At 42.7% G+C, this 15,705-nt stretch overlaps 1 protein-coding gene across 1 annotated transcript; it reads left to right on the top strand.

Moving 5' to 3' along the window:
• The first annotated feature begins 6,665 nt into the window (after positions 1-6,665).
• Positions 6,666-15,399, top strand: btg1 (B-cell translocation gene 1, anti-proliferative). The gene is made up of 2 exons (XM_083935184.1): positions 6,666-7,121; positions 11,036-15,399. The coding sequence occupies exons 1-2, from the start codon at positions 6,977-6,979 to the stop codon at positions 11,437-11,439; spliced, it is 549 nt and encodes a 182-aa protein (XP_083791310.1). The 5' UTR covers positions 6,666-6,976; the 3' UTR covers positions 11,440-15,399.
• The last annotated feature ends 306 nt before the right edge of the window (positions 15,400-15,705 follow it).

Raw genomic sequence — 15,705 nt, 5'->3', positions numbered from 1 at the left:
ATGCATTCAGCCTATGTTGATTTAGCTTTTGTATGACCCGCAGATGTTGCTGTTTTTGCTGGTGTGCGTGTACCCTCATGTATGTCCAATCATGTACATATACACCGTGTGTGTGTGTTCACCACCGTGTTTGGAAAACTCTGCCCACGCTAGCGCTCCCGACCTGACATTCTTTCCTCCACTGTAGTTCACGTGCGGTTTCAAGATAAAAGCCTCCATTCATTAGTCTGACTGAGGGCCCAACGTAACGACAGGATACCCCACCCTTGTCTGGCAACAACCAGAGCCATATTTCATCCGGTGCTGGTGGCCTTCACATTAAAAACAACCAGTGTTACAGGACATTTTCTGCAGTCCGTGTCTGTTTCAGGTGCAGTGTCCACAGTATTTCTTGTACTTTCATTATATCAAAAACAGCAGGAAGGTTGGGGGGTTTCCAGGTTTAATTACCCTTCACAAGCTCTGCTATGTTGTTGCATACACCTTCTTTCTCTTTCTCTTTTATCCAATTTGACTTTTATCTCCCCAGCCGAGCTGCCAAAACTCAACCGCACAGCCCTACACTCTGTCAGTAATGAGGCATTGGCCTGTTGTGCGTGTGTGGTACAGATGTGTGCTTGCAAATCTCCTGCTTGCTGCTGCTGGTGCTTCACTCCCAGGAGGGAAATTGTGCAGGAGTAATGGGACAGAAGCTGACTTCCTTCAGCTGCTATTACTGTCTGGTGTTTTTGAATCATCTCCACACACTGGTACCAACTATTGTCATCTGAACATATTAAATATAAAGTGATATTTCATTTAAAATCTGTTTTTTGAGAGTCAAACACTCAGAACAGTCTTGAAACCATTTCTTCTCAGACCAGCCAGATGAATGCACTCCTGGCTCATTTCAGTGGTCTTAATTGCCATTTGAGAAAACCAAGCGGTTCTTGGTTCCTCACTAAAACGAGCTACTTCTTCCATAAACAATGCAAGCTACTAATGAGCTTCACAGAGTAGTGTGTGAGGATAATGATTAAAAATTGTGCAATTTCTGTATATAATATTAATGTTTGGAGCATGTGGCAACATAATGATGGAGAGCAGATATGTGGATTATACTCAAGGGGCTTTAAACTTTAACACTGCAACTTTTTTTCCCTACAAGTTGAAATAACAAAAAATATGAAGTGTACAACGGAACACCTCTCTTATCAACTTTGCTCTTTTTCCAGATGCCCTTAGACTTTTTGTGCTCAGTGATTATGGTTTTGTTGTTGAGTTTGTTGGTTTTCTGTTGCTGCAGATAAGAGTTTGCAGCTCATAGTGTTATAATAATATTAACCTATTTTCTTAGACGGTTTGTTTATTATTAAAATGACTGTTTCCTGACGGGAGTACTACGAAGCGCGCTGAACATCCCCAGGGTTTCTTTGAATAACCTGGAACGACAAATACGAAACTCGCAATCAGAGTTAAACGGTCCAACAGAGCTCACTTAAGAGTTAAAATGTCAAGCCAGGGTTTCCGCTTTAGTTTCATGCATGTTCTCATGAAAAGGGCGTGTATTGCGTAATTTGACTCACCCTTTGGATCAAGGGCCGCATATTTCACTAAAGAGGAGCCGATCATTATAATGAACTCCTATGAGCAGTTCAAGAGTATAATAACACGGGGAATACAGTTGCACGTAAGGCTAGGGAGGAAAATAAAACATTAAAAAAATAGATTGTGTAAATCTGTAAGTGAAAAGATTCTGGATATTGTCTAAAAATAACTATGCCAAATGCAGAATTGTTCGCCATTAATCCCAATAGAGGGATGATGATTTAAAAATTCTAAAGCAACATCCAACCTGATTATTTTATACTTCAGGGAGTGTAAAGGTGCAGTACACCACACTGGCCATAATTCCACAAACTTTAAGGAATAAGTTTACAATGTGACATATTAGGATTGTTTTAAACTACACATTAACGCACATCACATGGGAGATGAACCCCGCACGCAGAATTAAAAAATCTGATGCGCTGCCTCCACTCTACCACTGTCTCATAGAGCCGGGTGTCTTCTTCTATCACAAACACTATCAAATCCTTCCTTGACAGTTTCAGCGGACAAAAACTCTGAAACTTTACAAACATACTGAACAATGAGTTTACCGCAGCTACAACCCAGCGGATAGCACTGCACACTGTATTTTTGCTCAGAGTTTGGGCATCACCAGCTGCATGATAATATGAAGAGCTCTTTTCCAAAACAAGATAAAAGCCAAATTTTTAAAAAATTAGTGTGTCATGCCACTTTGCTGTAAACAGAACCTTTTCACTGCCTCATCAATGTTTCATGCCAAATCGCTATATTTCCTTGTTAAAAATGGTCCGCAAGAGGCAGTTCCTTTCCAAACCGCGGCCAGCGCCAAACCTATTTTTAGCCTAAATGCAATACGTCCTCTCGACCAATCAGAATTCAGGGAGCGTTCTATGCGATCCAACATGGCGGCGCTCTGAAGCGGGAGAGTTTTTTGTGTCATCCGTCCGTTCAACATGTTCAGACTGAGCCAATAAACCATTTTGACAAGATAAATTGAATATTAACCAAATGTGTGGGCCTGGGTAAAAAATGTAATTTTCCTGAAAACTATTAAAATGGATTTATAGCGTTTTGGAAAAGAGCTCCTCATATGTACCCGTGGCAAAGAATCACAGTGAAACACAGACACTGTGCAACACTAAGTGCACGGCTTCTTTGTGTAGCATTGCCAACATAAGGTCCAACCAGTACGATAAAATAGTGAATACCCTCTGTGTCTCTCATAAAGGAAGTCTAGGAAGCTGCTCTTAGCTTTAAGGAGCCAATCTAACACTGAAGTCTGTCACTTAGCTCTAAGTCTTAGCTGAAAATCTCCTCCTGACCAGGTTTGGGTGAAAGCATAAGTTATCCCGGTGATACAGCAACGCTAAAAGAGAGCGACTTTCGTGAAACAGCTGACCCAGGCTTTCAGCGCGACATACCTTGCTAACCCACTAATCCAGCTTCATAGTACACCCTCAGGGGTTTGTTTTTTTCTCTTGCTGTGTTTATCCTCCTATGGGCCTCTGCTGCCTTTGCCCATCTACACACCTGCCCTGAATCAGCATTGTTAGTCCGGCTCTGCTCAGTTTTACCAGCCAATCAGCTCCCTGTCTGTTCTCCTGCCTAATCACCTCATTTCCCTCACCTGAGCTTCTCTTCCCTTCTCGCCACCTGCACCTCATACCCTCGTCAGATGATTTTATATGTAAATCGTGGTTTTCAGTTCCTTCTTTGTTGTATCTGTGGTTTTGTTCTGACATTTCTGATATTCTTTAGTCAACTCAACTTTATTTCATAGAGTCCTCCATCCCATATTAACACATAGGTCATTTGTTCCTACCCTCAACCCACAGGAGCATTTCCTAAATTCCATCAACACATCCTCATACCTTAACGGTCACACTTTTGAATATGTGGTTAATGTTGTAAAATACTTTAGAAAGAGAACATAGTTTGGGTTAAATTAAAAATATTTGTAACTGCAAAGTTAACACATGTAAAATAAGTCAACACTGACTTTTGGTTTCACACAGGACACCGAAAGAAGTCTCCTGCGTGAAGTCCTGTGTTTGTTTGACCATCCATCCAGCCCGACCCCTTCCCTGAGCAGACTTTGTTGATCCTTTATATTACACCACCCGACACCTTTGCTCCTGTCATAATTACTAAGGCTGCGAGAGGTTCCCACCACTAAAAAACACAAATACGGGTCGTAATAGGCCGTCTGTACAGATAATCTATGGGGCTGTTTTTTCGGGACAGTCTGTTTATATAGCACAACGTTGATCTAAAGAGTGTTACAGCAAGAAAAGAAGCAAAGAGCAGACAAACAGTAGAAACAGTAGGAAAAAAAAGATGAGTACACGTTGACCAACAAATGTTCATCTGCACCTCTAAAGCCCAGAATCTACCGATCGCTCCAATGGTCACATATGGTCTCATATGACAGACTCACCTACAACTCACTGCACTGGGTTAGAAAAACTTTGCCTGGACTTGAAGATATTCCACTTCACCTCTGTGAATATTGGAAGAGGAATGTGGGAGTGACGTGAAAAATCACAGCTTACATGTGAACATCTCTACATACACTTAAACAGATATGATTTGTGGACATTTTTCATTCTCAACTGTATCAAACCACAAAAAAGGGGTATGTGTTAAATCCATTTATTTATTTAAAAGACAAATTTAGATTAAACATATCTTTTTCAAGTGTCCTGGCCAAGATAGGTAGCAGCAGTAACACAGTTTCAGACATAACACAAAACATACACCAATTATATGTAAGAACAAGTAAGAAATATCAGACTTCTAAGATATCAGAACATACATTATTTACATCAGAAAAACAAATGTCCAACCCCTCGGTAACATACAGAAACTCTATTATTTCAGTGGATAGCACAGCGGTGTGAAACTGTGGGCGAAACTGTGACTATGAATGTGTGTGGGGTAAAGAGGTGGGGGTTTACACATGTGTGAACTTGTATCTGATTTGCACACGAGAGGACCTTTTTATTTAACACAGACGGGAAGTGAGTCAGTTTTCGTGGCAGCGGTTATGAACAGTGAAATGAAATGAAAATCCTATTCTAAAGAAATACGTATTATTTTTCAGTATTGGATAAAACAAAAACTGAACCATAGCAATGAAAAAAACAACCTTTTTAAAAATAGTTACAATTATCTTCTATATTAAAGGGTTAATATTGTAAAAAGGGAGATTTCCATGTCTTTTTTTTTATTATACAGCAGGCTTTTTGGACTATACAAACGTTTAAATGTCGTGTGTGTGTGTTTTCTGTACACCTTCAGCTTAGTGATTGAACCAATCAATGTGGTCCAGGTCAGTTTGATTGCATCATAATTGGAGCACTCAGTGGGTCATCGTGACTGTGTCTGCAACAAACAAAGCACAGCAGCCTGTACTTTTCCACCAATTTTTTCTTTTTTTAACGAGCACAAAGGGACTGGTCTCTGAAAAGAAAGCAGATTGCACTGCTTCCCCATGGCACAATGTTTCCTCCTCTATGTTTGAGGGGGGGTCACACAAGATGTGCTTTTTCAGTTGATGGACACTTCCTGTTTCATTTTGTGGATAAACACCCACAGATCTGCATACACACAGTGGGAAATAGAGCACCGCAGAACCGGGCACTGAGGTTAAATACTGAACTGTGTCTCACTCTCTCTTCCTGTCTCTGTCTCACAGAAAAAAAACATACACGCACCTGGTACGACCTGAAAATAAGCAGAACTTAAAGCATGACTTTAATCATACAGTGGCTAAAACAGTTTATAAGTCAGTTGAGCCAAAATGTTACTCACAAACACTTGTTTGTATTCCAAAGTGAGATATTGCAGTGTAAATCTGAAATAGTTTTTACTACTTTTAAAATGGTATATTATTATATGTTCAGGCCTAACAACTCCCAATAAGGTAAATATTGCATTTTACCCACAGTGTTATCAAACATGTGTACATTATTTCTATACATTGTGATTATGGACAGTTGGTCCAGGGACAACTAAGCATCTCCAAACTGAAGGATTTAGGGGTCCAAATATGGGTGAAAATTCAACCACTTCCTGATCATGCCTGTCTTACTTACTTCACTAACTTTGAGATACATAGTTGTCACAGGACAGCACAGTGGATTTCATATTACAATCACTGCTCGTGAACTGGATAACAGAACTGAACAGTGTAATGCATTTCTATTTTGGGGGGCTTTTTTTTTAAACCACAAAGTAGAGAGCTGACATGAAAACGGGGGAGAGACGTGGGGGGATGGCATGAAACAAAGGCAGCTGGTCAGCATGTTAAAGCTCCTACAGGCCACCAGGACGACTTGTTGGAATGTTTTTCTGCGTGGAGAATGGAGAGGACGGAGGCTATACTGCAACCAAGAATCCTACAGGGACTATAAAAATCAAGATTGAGCTGAACAATCAAAACCTATCCTTTCAAATGCTATTTAAAAGGGTAGAAACAGAATTCTAAAAACCGAGAAATTAATACCAGATAGGTCCAGATTTAAGAGAAAGGTGCTGGATTCAATCATTGAAACACTTCAATCAGGATAGAGTAAATCAAAATGAAGAAGTTGATTCCAGCTCTGAAGTGCTTCGAACTAAACTGTCTCTTTGTGTTCAACCAGATCACCAGTAAAGGGAGTAAAGATGCTCCTTAAACCATTAGAGATTGGATTTTTGGATAAAGCAAACTCAATAAAACTGTAAGCCTACGACATTTCTACCATTCCCTTTGTTACGGATGAACCTCTTATACTCCCATCTCTAGTTTCTGCTGCAGATCCCAACTTTCTTTGTTGCTTTTGTTTCCTTTTTTTCTTCTACGTCGCGTATTTCCGACAGCCTGTGAACGCAGCGCGGTTTCACGCTGTGTGCCTCTTGTTTATTTTCAGAGCGGTGACGCGCACGCCGCACTCCTCCCTATATGTGGACCCGTCAGAGCCGTGGCGGCGCCGTGATTGGTCAGCTGTTGTTGCTGTAGCAGCTTGTGACGGCGCTGCGGGGAGGGAGGGAGGGAGGGGGGCGCGCTATAAAGGCGCGCTCCCCCACTCCGAGAGCCTCACTCTGGAGGAGGAAAGTAAGCGCGGCGGGTCGGTCAACGTGGCACAAAGGGACCCTCCATCCCCCCCCTCCTGTATTTACCAACAACAGGCGTCTGTTTCCCAACACTGTACCGTCCTCGAACACGGACTTGCTCTGCAAAAAACGTCCCTCTACCTCGACAAATAGGCTAAATGCCAAGAGCAACAACACGAGAGCAAACAGACAAGGATCGCTGCTCTGAAGCGGAGAGAGAGACGAACAGTCGGACGAACACGTAAGAGGAAAAAAACAAGCACAAAAGCGAGCGGATCGTCGCCGTTGCTTTTTTCTTTCTTTCTCAATGCATACCCTTTGTGCCCGGGGAACGATGAAACCAGAGATCAACGCCGCCGTCGGATTTCTCACGAGATTTCTGCGGGTAAAAGGACACGTAAACGATCGACAGGTCCAGACGTTCAGCCAAAGCTTACAGGACATTTTGTCAGGTAAGGAAAACCCGCAAACGACACTTTAAACACGCAACATCACGCACGACACTCTCGTACGTTTATTAAGGGGTTTTGTCGTGGCATTAAATGCTTATTTCCGGCCTTTAATCGGGGTGGGAATCATCCAGGAGAAGCCTTTCTTTGTTCTCCCTAAGTATCACTATCAGCGCTGCCCGACGCGCACCACCGTCTGCGCATGTCGGAGAGGGAAAAACAACAAAGTATAAGCGCAAACAAGACGATCGGTCGAAGATTAGATTGTTACATTTGGACCTTTTTTACCCCCAGAAAGATACAAAATGAGGCAGTTTGATGAGTTACTTTGTTTGGAGGGAGAAGAACAGGAGGAGGGGGGTGGAAAGAGGCTCAAACAAGGAAGTGCGCCTGGCTCGAAAAAACGCTCCCAGAACTGAGCAAAACAGCCTCTGGTCAGGCTGCTCAATTACGTAATGCGGTTGTCGAAACGGGGTAATAACGAAAACACGTCCAATGTCAAATTAATCTTTATTATTGGCACTAATAAGTTTGTTTTTTTTGAATGTTTTACACAATGCTCCCCCTAGAGCACAGCATATTTGTGTTTCAATGGTAACTTAATTACCTTGTTGCACACAATTTTATACTAGTTTGGGGATTAAGTGCTCATTTGACCTTTTTTAGGGGTTGTTAAATGGTGAATTTTTTTTACCACCTTTTATTTTAACGACAAACACATTCACTATTTACTTCGAATGCAAAATCCCCCTTTTAACGCTTATTTCTCTGGAAATCCCCCTTTTTAATGCCCCCTCTAGCTTCTCAGACAAGCTTACTTTGACTGTTTTTCTCACAGAGGACTGTGCTGCTCGGGGGTTTGTCTCATTTCCTGCTGTAAACACATTCCAGCCTCAGTCAGAGCTCTAAAGCTGCTATACATCTGCCTCGCTCCCATCTACTAAGCAGATGACCTACATTTCTTGCATAAGGAGTGCAGTTATATAAAATCCCATCCAACTGTGCAGATTGTTTTTTTGGGTTGTCGGTTTTTTACATATAAAATCAAGAGTAAACATAAAGGGAACGGATACTTTATTAATGCTGGTGGGAGACGGCAAAAAAGAATTAATATGCAAAAAATAATACAATTCTTAGCAATATACAAAACGTAACTCTAACTATCAAAACAAAAGCACCAATAGGAGAACCCTGAACTCATTATTAGACGGAAATACAAGCGTTTCTGTTAAAGGCATAGTTAACTGTAGGTGGCTTAACAGTTGTCTGTGTTAAATTATATATTTGATGATACTTTGGGGAATTGGCCGACCGAATCCTGAGCCACATTTCACAGAAAATGTCCTTACCAGTTCGATTCATCGTCAGTGTTTGTAAACAAGACAAAAGTTGGAGTTGAATGGAGGCCTGTGAGGCCTGTAGGTGGGGGAGGGGAGATGTTTTCCCTGTGGGCGCCTATAGGAGGACATTAGAGGCCGAGGCAGCTTTATCAGCGAGGAAATGGAGGGGAAATCCAATGGAAAGGAAAAAAACCCACTAAACAACCATTTATTTAGTTCACTTACACATGAATTCTATCAAAATGATGCAAATTATAATGTGTTATATGTCGTGTGCCAGACTAGGATGAGATTTTATAGTATTTTGAAACCGTGTAAATGTTTTTTTAGAGTAAAATTCAAAGAAAAGCATGCAAAGTCTCTTTTTTGAGTGAGTCAGAAACAAAAGTGAGTGTGTGGTAGTACCCTGTGGGGGCTCGCTGCTACTAAACTAGGCCAGCCTGGGCTCCTTTGTGCCTGGCAACATCACATCACTCACTATTGTGTCTGCATGCTGAAAAGCAGGGTGCCCAGCTCCTCGTGTTTATGCTGAGCGAAGGGAAGGGTGTGTGTGGGGGGGGGTCACGATAGCAGTGTAATGGTAGTCGGCAGAGAGCCTTTGATTCTTCTTCTTTTATCAGCATTAGGGTAATTTCTCTGGCAAATGGAAAATACCCACTAAGCTAGCAGAGATGGCTGAAACAGCGTTGTTTTCGATGTCAGCTACAGTGAATAAACAGCCCTCTTTTGTTGAACTCTTTAGGTTAAGCACGCACTCGTCTGCTTACTTTTTCCGTTCGCCGTTTCCACCCCTCCTCCCTCTTTCTTCCATGTGCTCTGGTTTTTAAGAATAGAGCTGATCCTTTCCCAGCTGCTCCAGGGATTGAAGGTAACTGCCTTTGTGGCTCAATCGGAGGCTGAAAGATCATCCAGCCACGAGTGCCAGCCCCTCCATTAGCTCAGCCGTATACAGCCTTCTGGGTTTAGACACTGGGGGGGGGGAGAGAGAGAAGGGGGGTGTTTTTATCCTTTGGATGCATACAGGTGGCCTCCGGGCCCCCGTCCTGAATGCTGGCCTACTTCACTTACCCTGTTTTTCTAAAGCCACAATGAAGTTAGCATCAATGGGAATTCAATATGGATGAGTCTTGTCAGAGTAAATGAAGGGTAGGTGTGTTCCCTTAAGTGGGGAGGTCAATACATGGAAAAAACCCAGAACAAAACATATTTGCTCTGGAAAGAAAGTTTAAAAAAAAAAAATACCTAAAGTGAATTTTAAGGAAAGAGTGAGCCATGTTTTACTTCCTCAAACACCCAAAATCACACAGTAATTTTCCTCTCATCATCTTAACCACTGAAACGCCTGAAGCATACCGTGCGCAGGGTCACTAGTTTTCAATGCACCTCGGGGTAAAAAACGCTCATACAAACGAGCGGGGTGGGAGGCGGAGCCCCGGCGTCCCAGATGGCTGGCTGGGACTTCGACACTTTTGGTGTTTTTGTTCAGCCAGTCACGGGAGACTTTGTGACACCGACGGCAGCCGGGGGAGGGATTGTGCAATTCAGTGGCGCTCTCTTTGTCACGTAGGCCCAGGGCACTGCTGGCTGTCTGTTTATGGCTGCTTATCAGGCCTCTAACAGGTGGTGGTGTTTTTCTCCTTTCTTCCCCTGCTGCACACAACTACGCCCTATACTTTACTGTAGATAAGTACTTAATTTTTGTTCACGTTTTCTAACCACTTAAATCGCCTCCTGGAAAAAAAAGGAACAAACAAGATTGCATTTTATTAACATTTGGAGACAACCTTAATGTAAACTCAAATCAAACTACAGTGATGGCATCTATATGAACCTATATAATTGGTTGGCGTGAATATGCATTATATAATAAGGATCGATCACTTTTTTTTCTCTCAGCCATGATATGTTTATTGACTCACGTGTAGACTTATCTTGTTCACTTGTGACTGCCTATTCACCTGTGCATTTATGTTGGACTTATCTTTATGGGGGCAAGTGGAATCTTTTCCATACAAAACAAAGGTTTTTTGTTTTTTTTCAATGTTGCATTTTTGACTGCGGTAATTCCCTTAACACATGGTCTATTTTCTGCACTATTTGTATATTTTTTATATTTATATATTTTATATATATTTACTGTAGATATTTTTGTACTCTGTTTCTGTGTTGTGTGCTTTTCTCTGTTTTATTATGGCATCACAATTTTTCTCCTTTTTGCCAAGTTTGTTGTACGGTTGTGCACTGAAAACTAAATGTATCTATGTGCCCCGATAACACAAAGTACAGCCTGTCTGCATTCTGAATCTTTCGACCTTTGTCCAATCTCAATTTACTGTAGATCTCAACGGCACAGCTATGATTGACATCTGTAGACACTGTTTTTGTAGATAACAGTAAAGCTACTCAGCAAATTCTGGTAATACTCTTCTATTATGGCCTGTCTTCTCTGGGCTCTTCATAAGAGCACATGATGCTATGTTGTCCACATTTTATTACAAATAGCTGGATGGTGATTACGCCAGAGCTCAATTTTAAATTTCTCTCCAGCCTCAATCTCTCTCTCCTCTATTCCCACAGAGCAATACAAGCACCACTGGTTCCCAGACAGGCCCTGCAAGGGTTCAGGTTACCGATGCATCCGTATCAACCACAAGATGGACCCACTGGTGGGGCAGGCAGGCCAGCGCATTGGTCTGACCATACAGCAACTCTACCTGCTGTTGCCCAGTGAGCTCACGCTCTGGGTAGACCCCTTCGAGGTGTCCTACCGCATTGGCGAGGACGGCTCCATCTGCGTCCTGTACGAGTCGCAGCCCTGCACCGTCGGAATGCAGGCAATGGCCACCGCCAGCGCCCCCTCAGGAAACAGCGGGTCGGGAGGCCCCATGGTGGACAGTCACATCAGCTGCAAGGAGGAACTGATGGTGATGGGCAGAACCAGTCCATCCAAATCCTACAATATGATGACTGTTTCCAGTTAAAGAGGCACGTCGTCGACCCGGCCTACTTTTTTTTTGTTCTGGGTCACGCTGTGGCTGGTCAGATCACATGACCAGATCAGGGTGAGCCTTTAAAGCTAAGAATATGAAATGAAATAGTGAAAGAGAAAAGAAGAAGAAAAAAAACAGAGGATGTGGCCTATCGTCCAGGTGATGGAAACCTTGTAGGTTTGATATTTTTACCCCCCCCCCCCCCCCCCCCCCATTATCATCTGTTCTGTTGTCATTGGATCAGCTGGGCACTCCGTTTTTTTATTTTTATTTGGGAGAGGCTTTGTGGAAATGGAACTGTTGGGGCAGCTAAACCAACCAACCAGGAACCCCCACCCCTCGACTGTAAACAACATGGTGATCAGCTCCATCTCTGAAGGGGCTATCATTGACTTTGCACTTTCTTACTTGTGGTTACTATGGGTACATGTTCAACACACCACCGCAAAACACCAAACCCTCCTAATTGTAAGGAACCTTTTATCAGGAACCCGTTGAATTTCAAAAAATCCAGAGGTTTATTCTATTTGCCGTTTTCACCTGTTTTGTTTCCTGGGGGGGGGGGGGGGGGGGAATAAAGTTTAGACTTAGCCCTTTGCAATTCAAGCTCAAGGTAAAGAAATACCCAATGAGAGCATCTCTATTTTCTATAAGACCCCCTTTTGGACCACAAGGGCATTTCTTTATCTTGTAGCTGGAAAAAAAGGCTTTCGGGTCTGAACTTTGCTTCCTCCCTCTTCCACCATCATCACCAAACCTCAGAAAACCCTCATCTCAACGGCCTGTATGTAAGTGCAAGTGGAATGAGATGTGACACCTGCTACCTGTGGATACCAGCGTGTCCTGTTGCACTGTCGCCCTCCCATCACCCATGTATGTGTAGCTTTCCAGGGGACCCGTCTCCTTCCCCCCCTCCCCCTAGTTAATGAATGTTGTTGAAAATCACAATCAAGTTCCTGTGTTGTTAACTTTTGCCCCCATTCCTCCCACCACTTTGTCATCTCCTGCATCGCCAAAAAAAAGTGTAGCAAAAGGGGGGTCTATTTTACCCTGTTAGAATTGACGTTGAATGCACTTTGACGTGAGATTGTGTGGGATGTGTACTTTTTAGAGAAAATCGCCTGCATTCCATCCATTCGAATGTCATCTTTTCACACCGTTTTTATTGCCCTCCCCATTTTTAGCCGTTTGTTCATACTGTAGCTCCCACGTTGGGATAGACTAATGTCTATTTAGATCGGGAGTGTCTAACTCTGGATTTCAAAAACCTATTTTTAACACTGTATTTGTGAACATTTCAGAGCTGTTGATTTTAGGTGGAGAGTAATTTTTGGTGGTATGTTAGAAACATTCTGTCATCCGTTCATATGGCACTGTTCCCTCTGGCAGGATGCAGAGCTAAGCTGTTTTCCCCCCCCTCACACACACACACACGTGCACACACAGATGGTGATTTGTGTTGCTGATAGAAGAAAAGTTAGTCTGAAAGGTCTGGACTAAGTGATGACTGTGTGAGACTTTGGCCAAAGGGAGGTCTGGAGCACCGACTGTTGAGAGATTAATTTTTAACTTGACTTTAAAACACCAGGCCTCGTCAGCCTTCTATTTTCATTCAGCCATTTCCAAGGTCTTGTAAAAACGATTCTGATGTGTGCATCGGAGGTGCATTGCCTTACGAAGACCTCATTGTCATGAATTATGAGCCATTCGTGATTTTTAAACTGATATCAGGCTTATGTGAGCCAGCCTGGTTCATGTGCTGCCCGGACCCTCACTGGAGATGTCCATATTCCAGCCTGGCAGCTTCAAACCTCCCCCACTCCTCCTGGTGTGGGGGTTAGAGTGCCTCAAGTGCCACATATCACCCCTCAGCTCAGACCTCCTGTTCAGCCAAAAGCAAGCCGGCGGGCTGCTAGCTGACCCCCTGTGGATGCAGGTAGACTTAATGTGACACATATCATCATCCATCACCGCGGGGAGCTGGGTTAGGAAGGCAGGGATGGGGAGCTGGTGTGAGAGAGAGGGGGCCAGGGCCGGACTCTTTTTGTCCAGGGCAGCTAAAATCCCTCCAGCCCCCTCTCTGGACTTATTCAACATCCCCTACCAAATCCTCAACCCGCCCTCAGCAGTGATGGGTAAAAAAAACCAACCAGCACACGCGCTTGGCGTGCTTGAGCTGCACTAGGGGGGGCTAGTAAGAGACAAGGAAAGATGGATCAAAGATGAAGAATTGAGGGTACTAGGCCATTGTTTTCTGTTTTCATCTCACTGGATTGCGCTGCACTCAAGTACTGAGTTTGAGCAGCAACTTTGTTTACATGCATATGAAAGAGTGTGATGGCTGCCTGACGTACCCCCACTTCACTCCCGGTTATGGGGCTGAGTGGTCAACGGGCAAGCTGGAACAGATGCCGAGGGCGGGTTCGGTCTGTGTTCGGACCTTAGCCGCTGGCCAAATCTGTCACGGCAGGCTGGTTCACCGCTCATCACCAGACCTACGGGTGTTTAAGCTCCCCTAAGCCTGAGAGGATCATGGGTAATAGAGCTATAGCCTTTGACGCACTGCAACCCCTCCACCCCCGCCCCCTCCCCTGCTCTCTGCTGATGCTCCCTTCAGCAAATCTGTGAAAAGCAGCGATTCCATGTTTGCCAGCTGGAGATGAGCTGGCTGGGATGGGAGCCCAGAGCTTTGGTTTCCGCCGTGGACACCCGTTTTAAAATCACACTGCTCCATTATAACTTTTGTTAATGTCACGTGACACGATGTTATGAGATTGGTCTATATTTCGGATGCGAGATGATCGTCTCGTCTCACTTTTCTCTAGATGTATTTTATGGTCATACTGGTAGATTTTCTCATCTCTCCACTCTGCCATCCCAGTTTTCTCCTCTTTTTTCTTTTTATTTTAAAGAGGATTTTTAGTCTGGTGATCTAAGCCCCTTTTTAAAGGACCTTTTTTTTTTATCAGCTACTAAAATTTAAAAAAAAGTTGCCCAAATCCCCGTCGTCACTTTCTCAACTGTACTACCACCACCCAAAATGGTTTAAGTCCTCAGTAATGTTGATTATCTAAATGGCATCCATTCAGCTTGTGCGCACATAGGTTACAGAATTGTCGTGAGAGTGCTTTGAGTAGACAGAGGTAAAATAGCACATAAAATGCACTAAATATGTCAAGATGAAGTTGTGTGACATTTTTTTTGAGACGCGAGGAGTCTCTCCTGGAATGTATTGCCAAACTCAGGCCTCGGACATTCAATAAATATACCCTTGTGGAGAAGTTGTGCATGTTAAGACATGAAACAGGAAGGGAACAGCAGTTTCGTTGTTGTTGTTGTTGTCGTCAAAATTGTCATCGATTTAGTTGAATTATTGCCACTTTCACATTTGAGGTGTTTTACATATTGTAGAATGTATTGTAACTGTACAACATATGGTAGAGTACATAACATTACACATGGGAAGTGCCAATAATTGCTATCCTGAGGTGTTTTTAGATTTATTCCTTTTTTTTGTATTTCATCTTTTAACATGGATAACGCTTTTCGTAAGTGAAGCCATTTGTGATGGGAGTGTTGGCAAGGACCAAAGTTGTTTTGGTAAAAAAATATTAGTTTCCATGATCTGTAAGTGTAGACGTATCCTTTGTTGTTTTTTTTCCCTTTCTTTTCTTTTCATTTTTTTCCTTTTTTTTTTCTATTTACGTACAAAACCAGAAAATAGACAAAAAAATCTGAGCTTACCCAAGAAGAAAAGCTGTCTATCTTGTGATCTCATGTCAGTACATCTTTATCGTGTTCAGTTTATTTTTCCTTGGGTATGTTGTGATGAACTGCTGTAAATTTGTACAGTTCATGTAAATTGATTGTGCGGAAGTTGTACAGATTTCTATATTTTGGAAGAAAAGTTTTTTTTCTCTGTAATAAAAGATTTCCTATCTTGGCATCATATCCCCTGTGAGCTGTCATTATTTACCCAGTATTATTAAATGATGACTTTGCGCTTCTAAATCAAAGGCATGCATGAATCACTAAAGCCCATTATGAACCCAATATGCTTTTCCTTATTTTCTGTTATGTATATGTTGTCACAATAAGATGAGTTAGAACTTAATTAATCAGGAAAATAAGGAAATTCCTGCACCAAGAGCCACAAATGTTGGGTGTTCATATTAAACTTGGTCAGAGCTTTAAGCAAGAAGGTAAACTTATGTAATAACCCCATGAGCGACAACCTCAGATTTTAGACGGTTCTGA

Source organism: Echiichthys vipera, assembly GCF_963691815.1.
Source record: "Echiichthys vipera genome assembly, chromosome: 20".
Classification (NCBI taxonomy): Eukaryota; Metazoa; Chordata; class Actinopteri; order Perciformes; family Trachinidae; genus Echiichthys; species Echiichthys vipera.
This window is presented reverse-complemented; position numbering and strand designations above follow the sequence as displayed.

Coding starts and splice junctions, on each gene's coding strand:
- btg1 (XM_083935184.1), top strand. CDS start 6,977: ATGCATACCCTTTGTGCCCGGGGAACGATGAAACCAGAGATCAACGCC. Junction 7,122..11,035: donor CTTACAGGACATTTTGTCAG/GTAAGGAAAACC, acceptor CTATTCCCACAG/AGCAATACAAGCACCACTGG.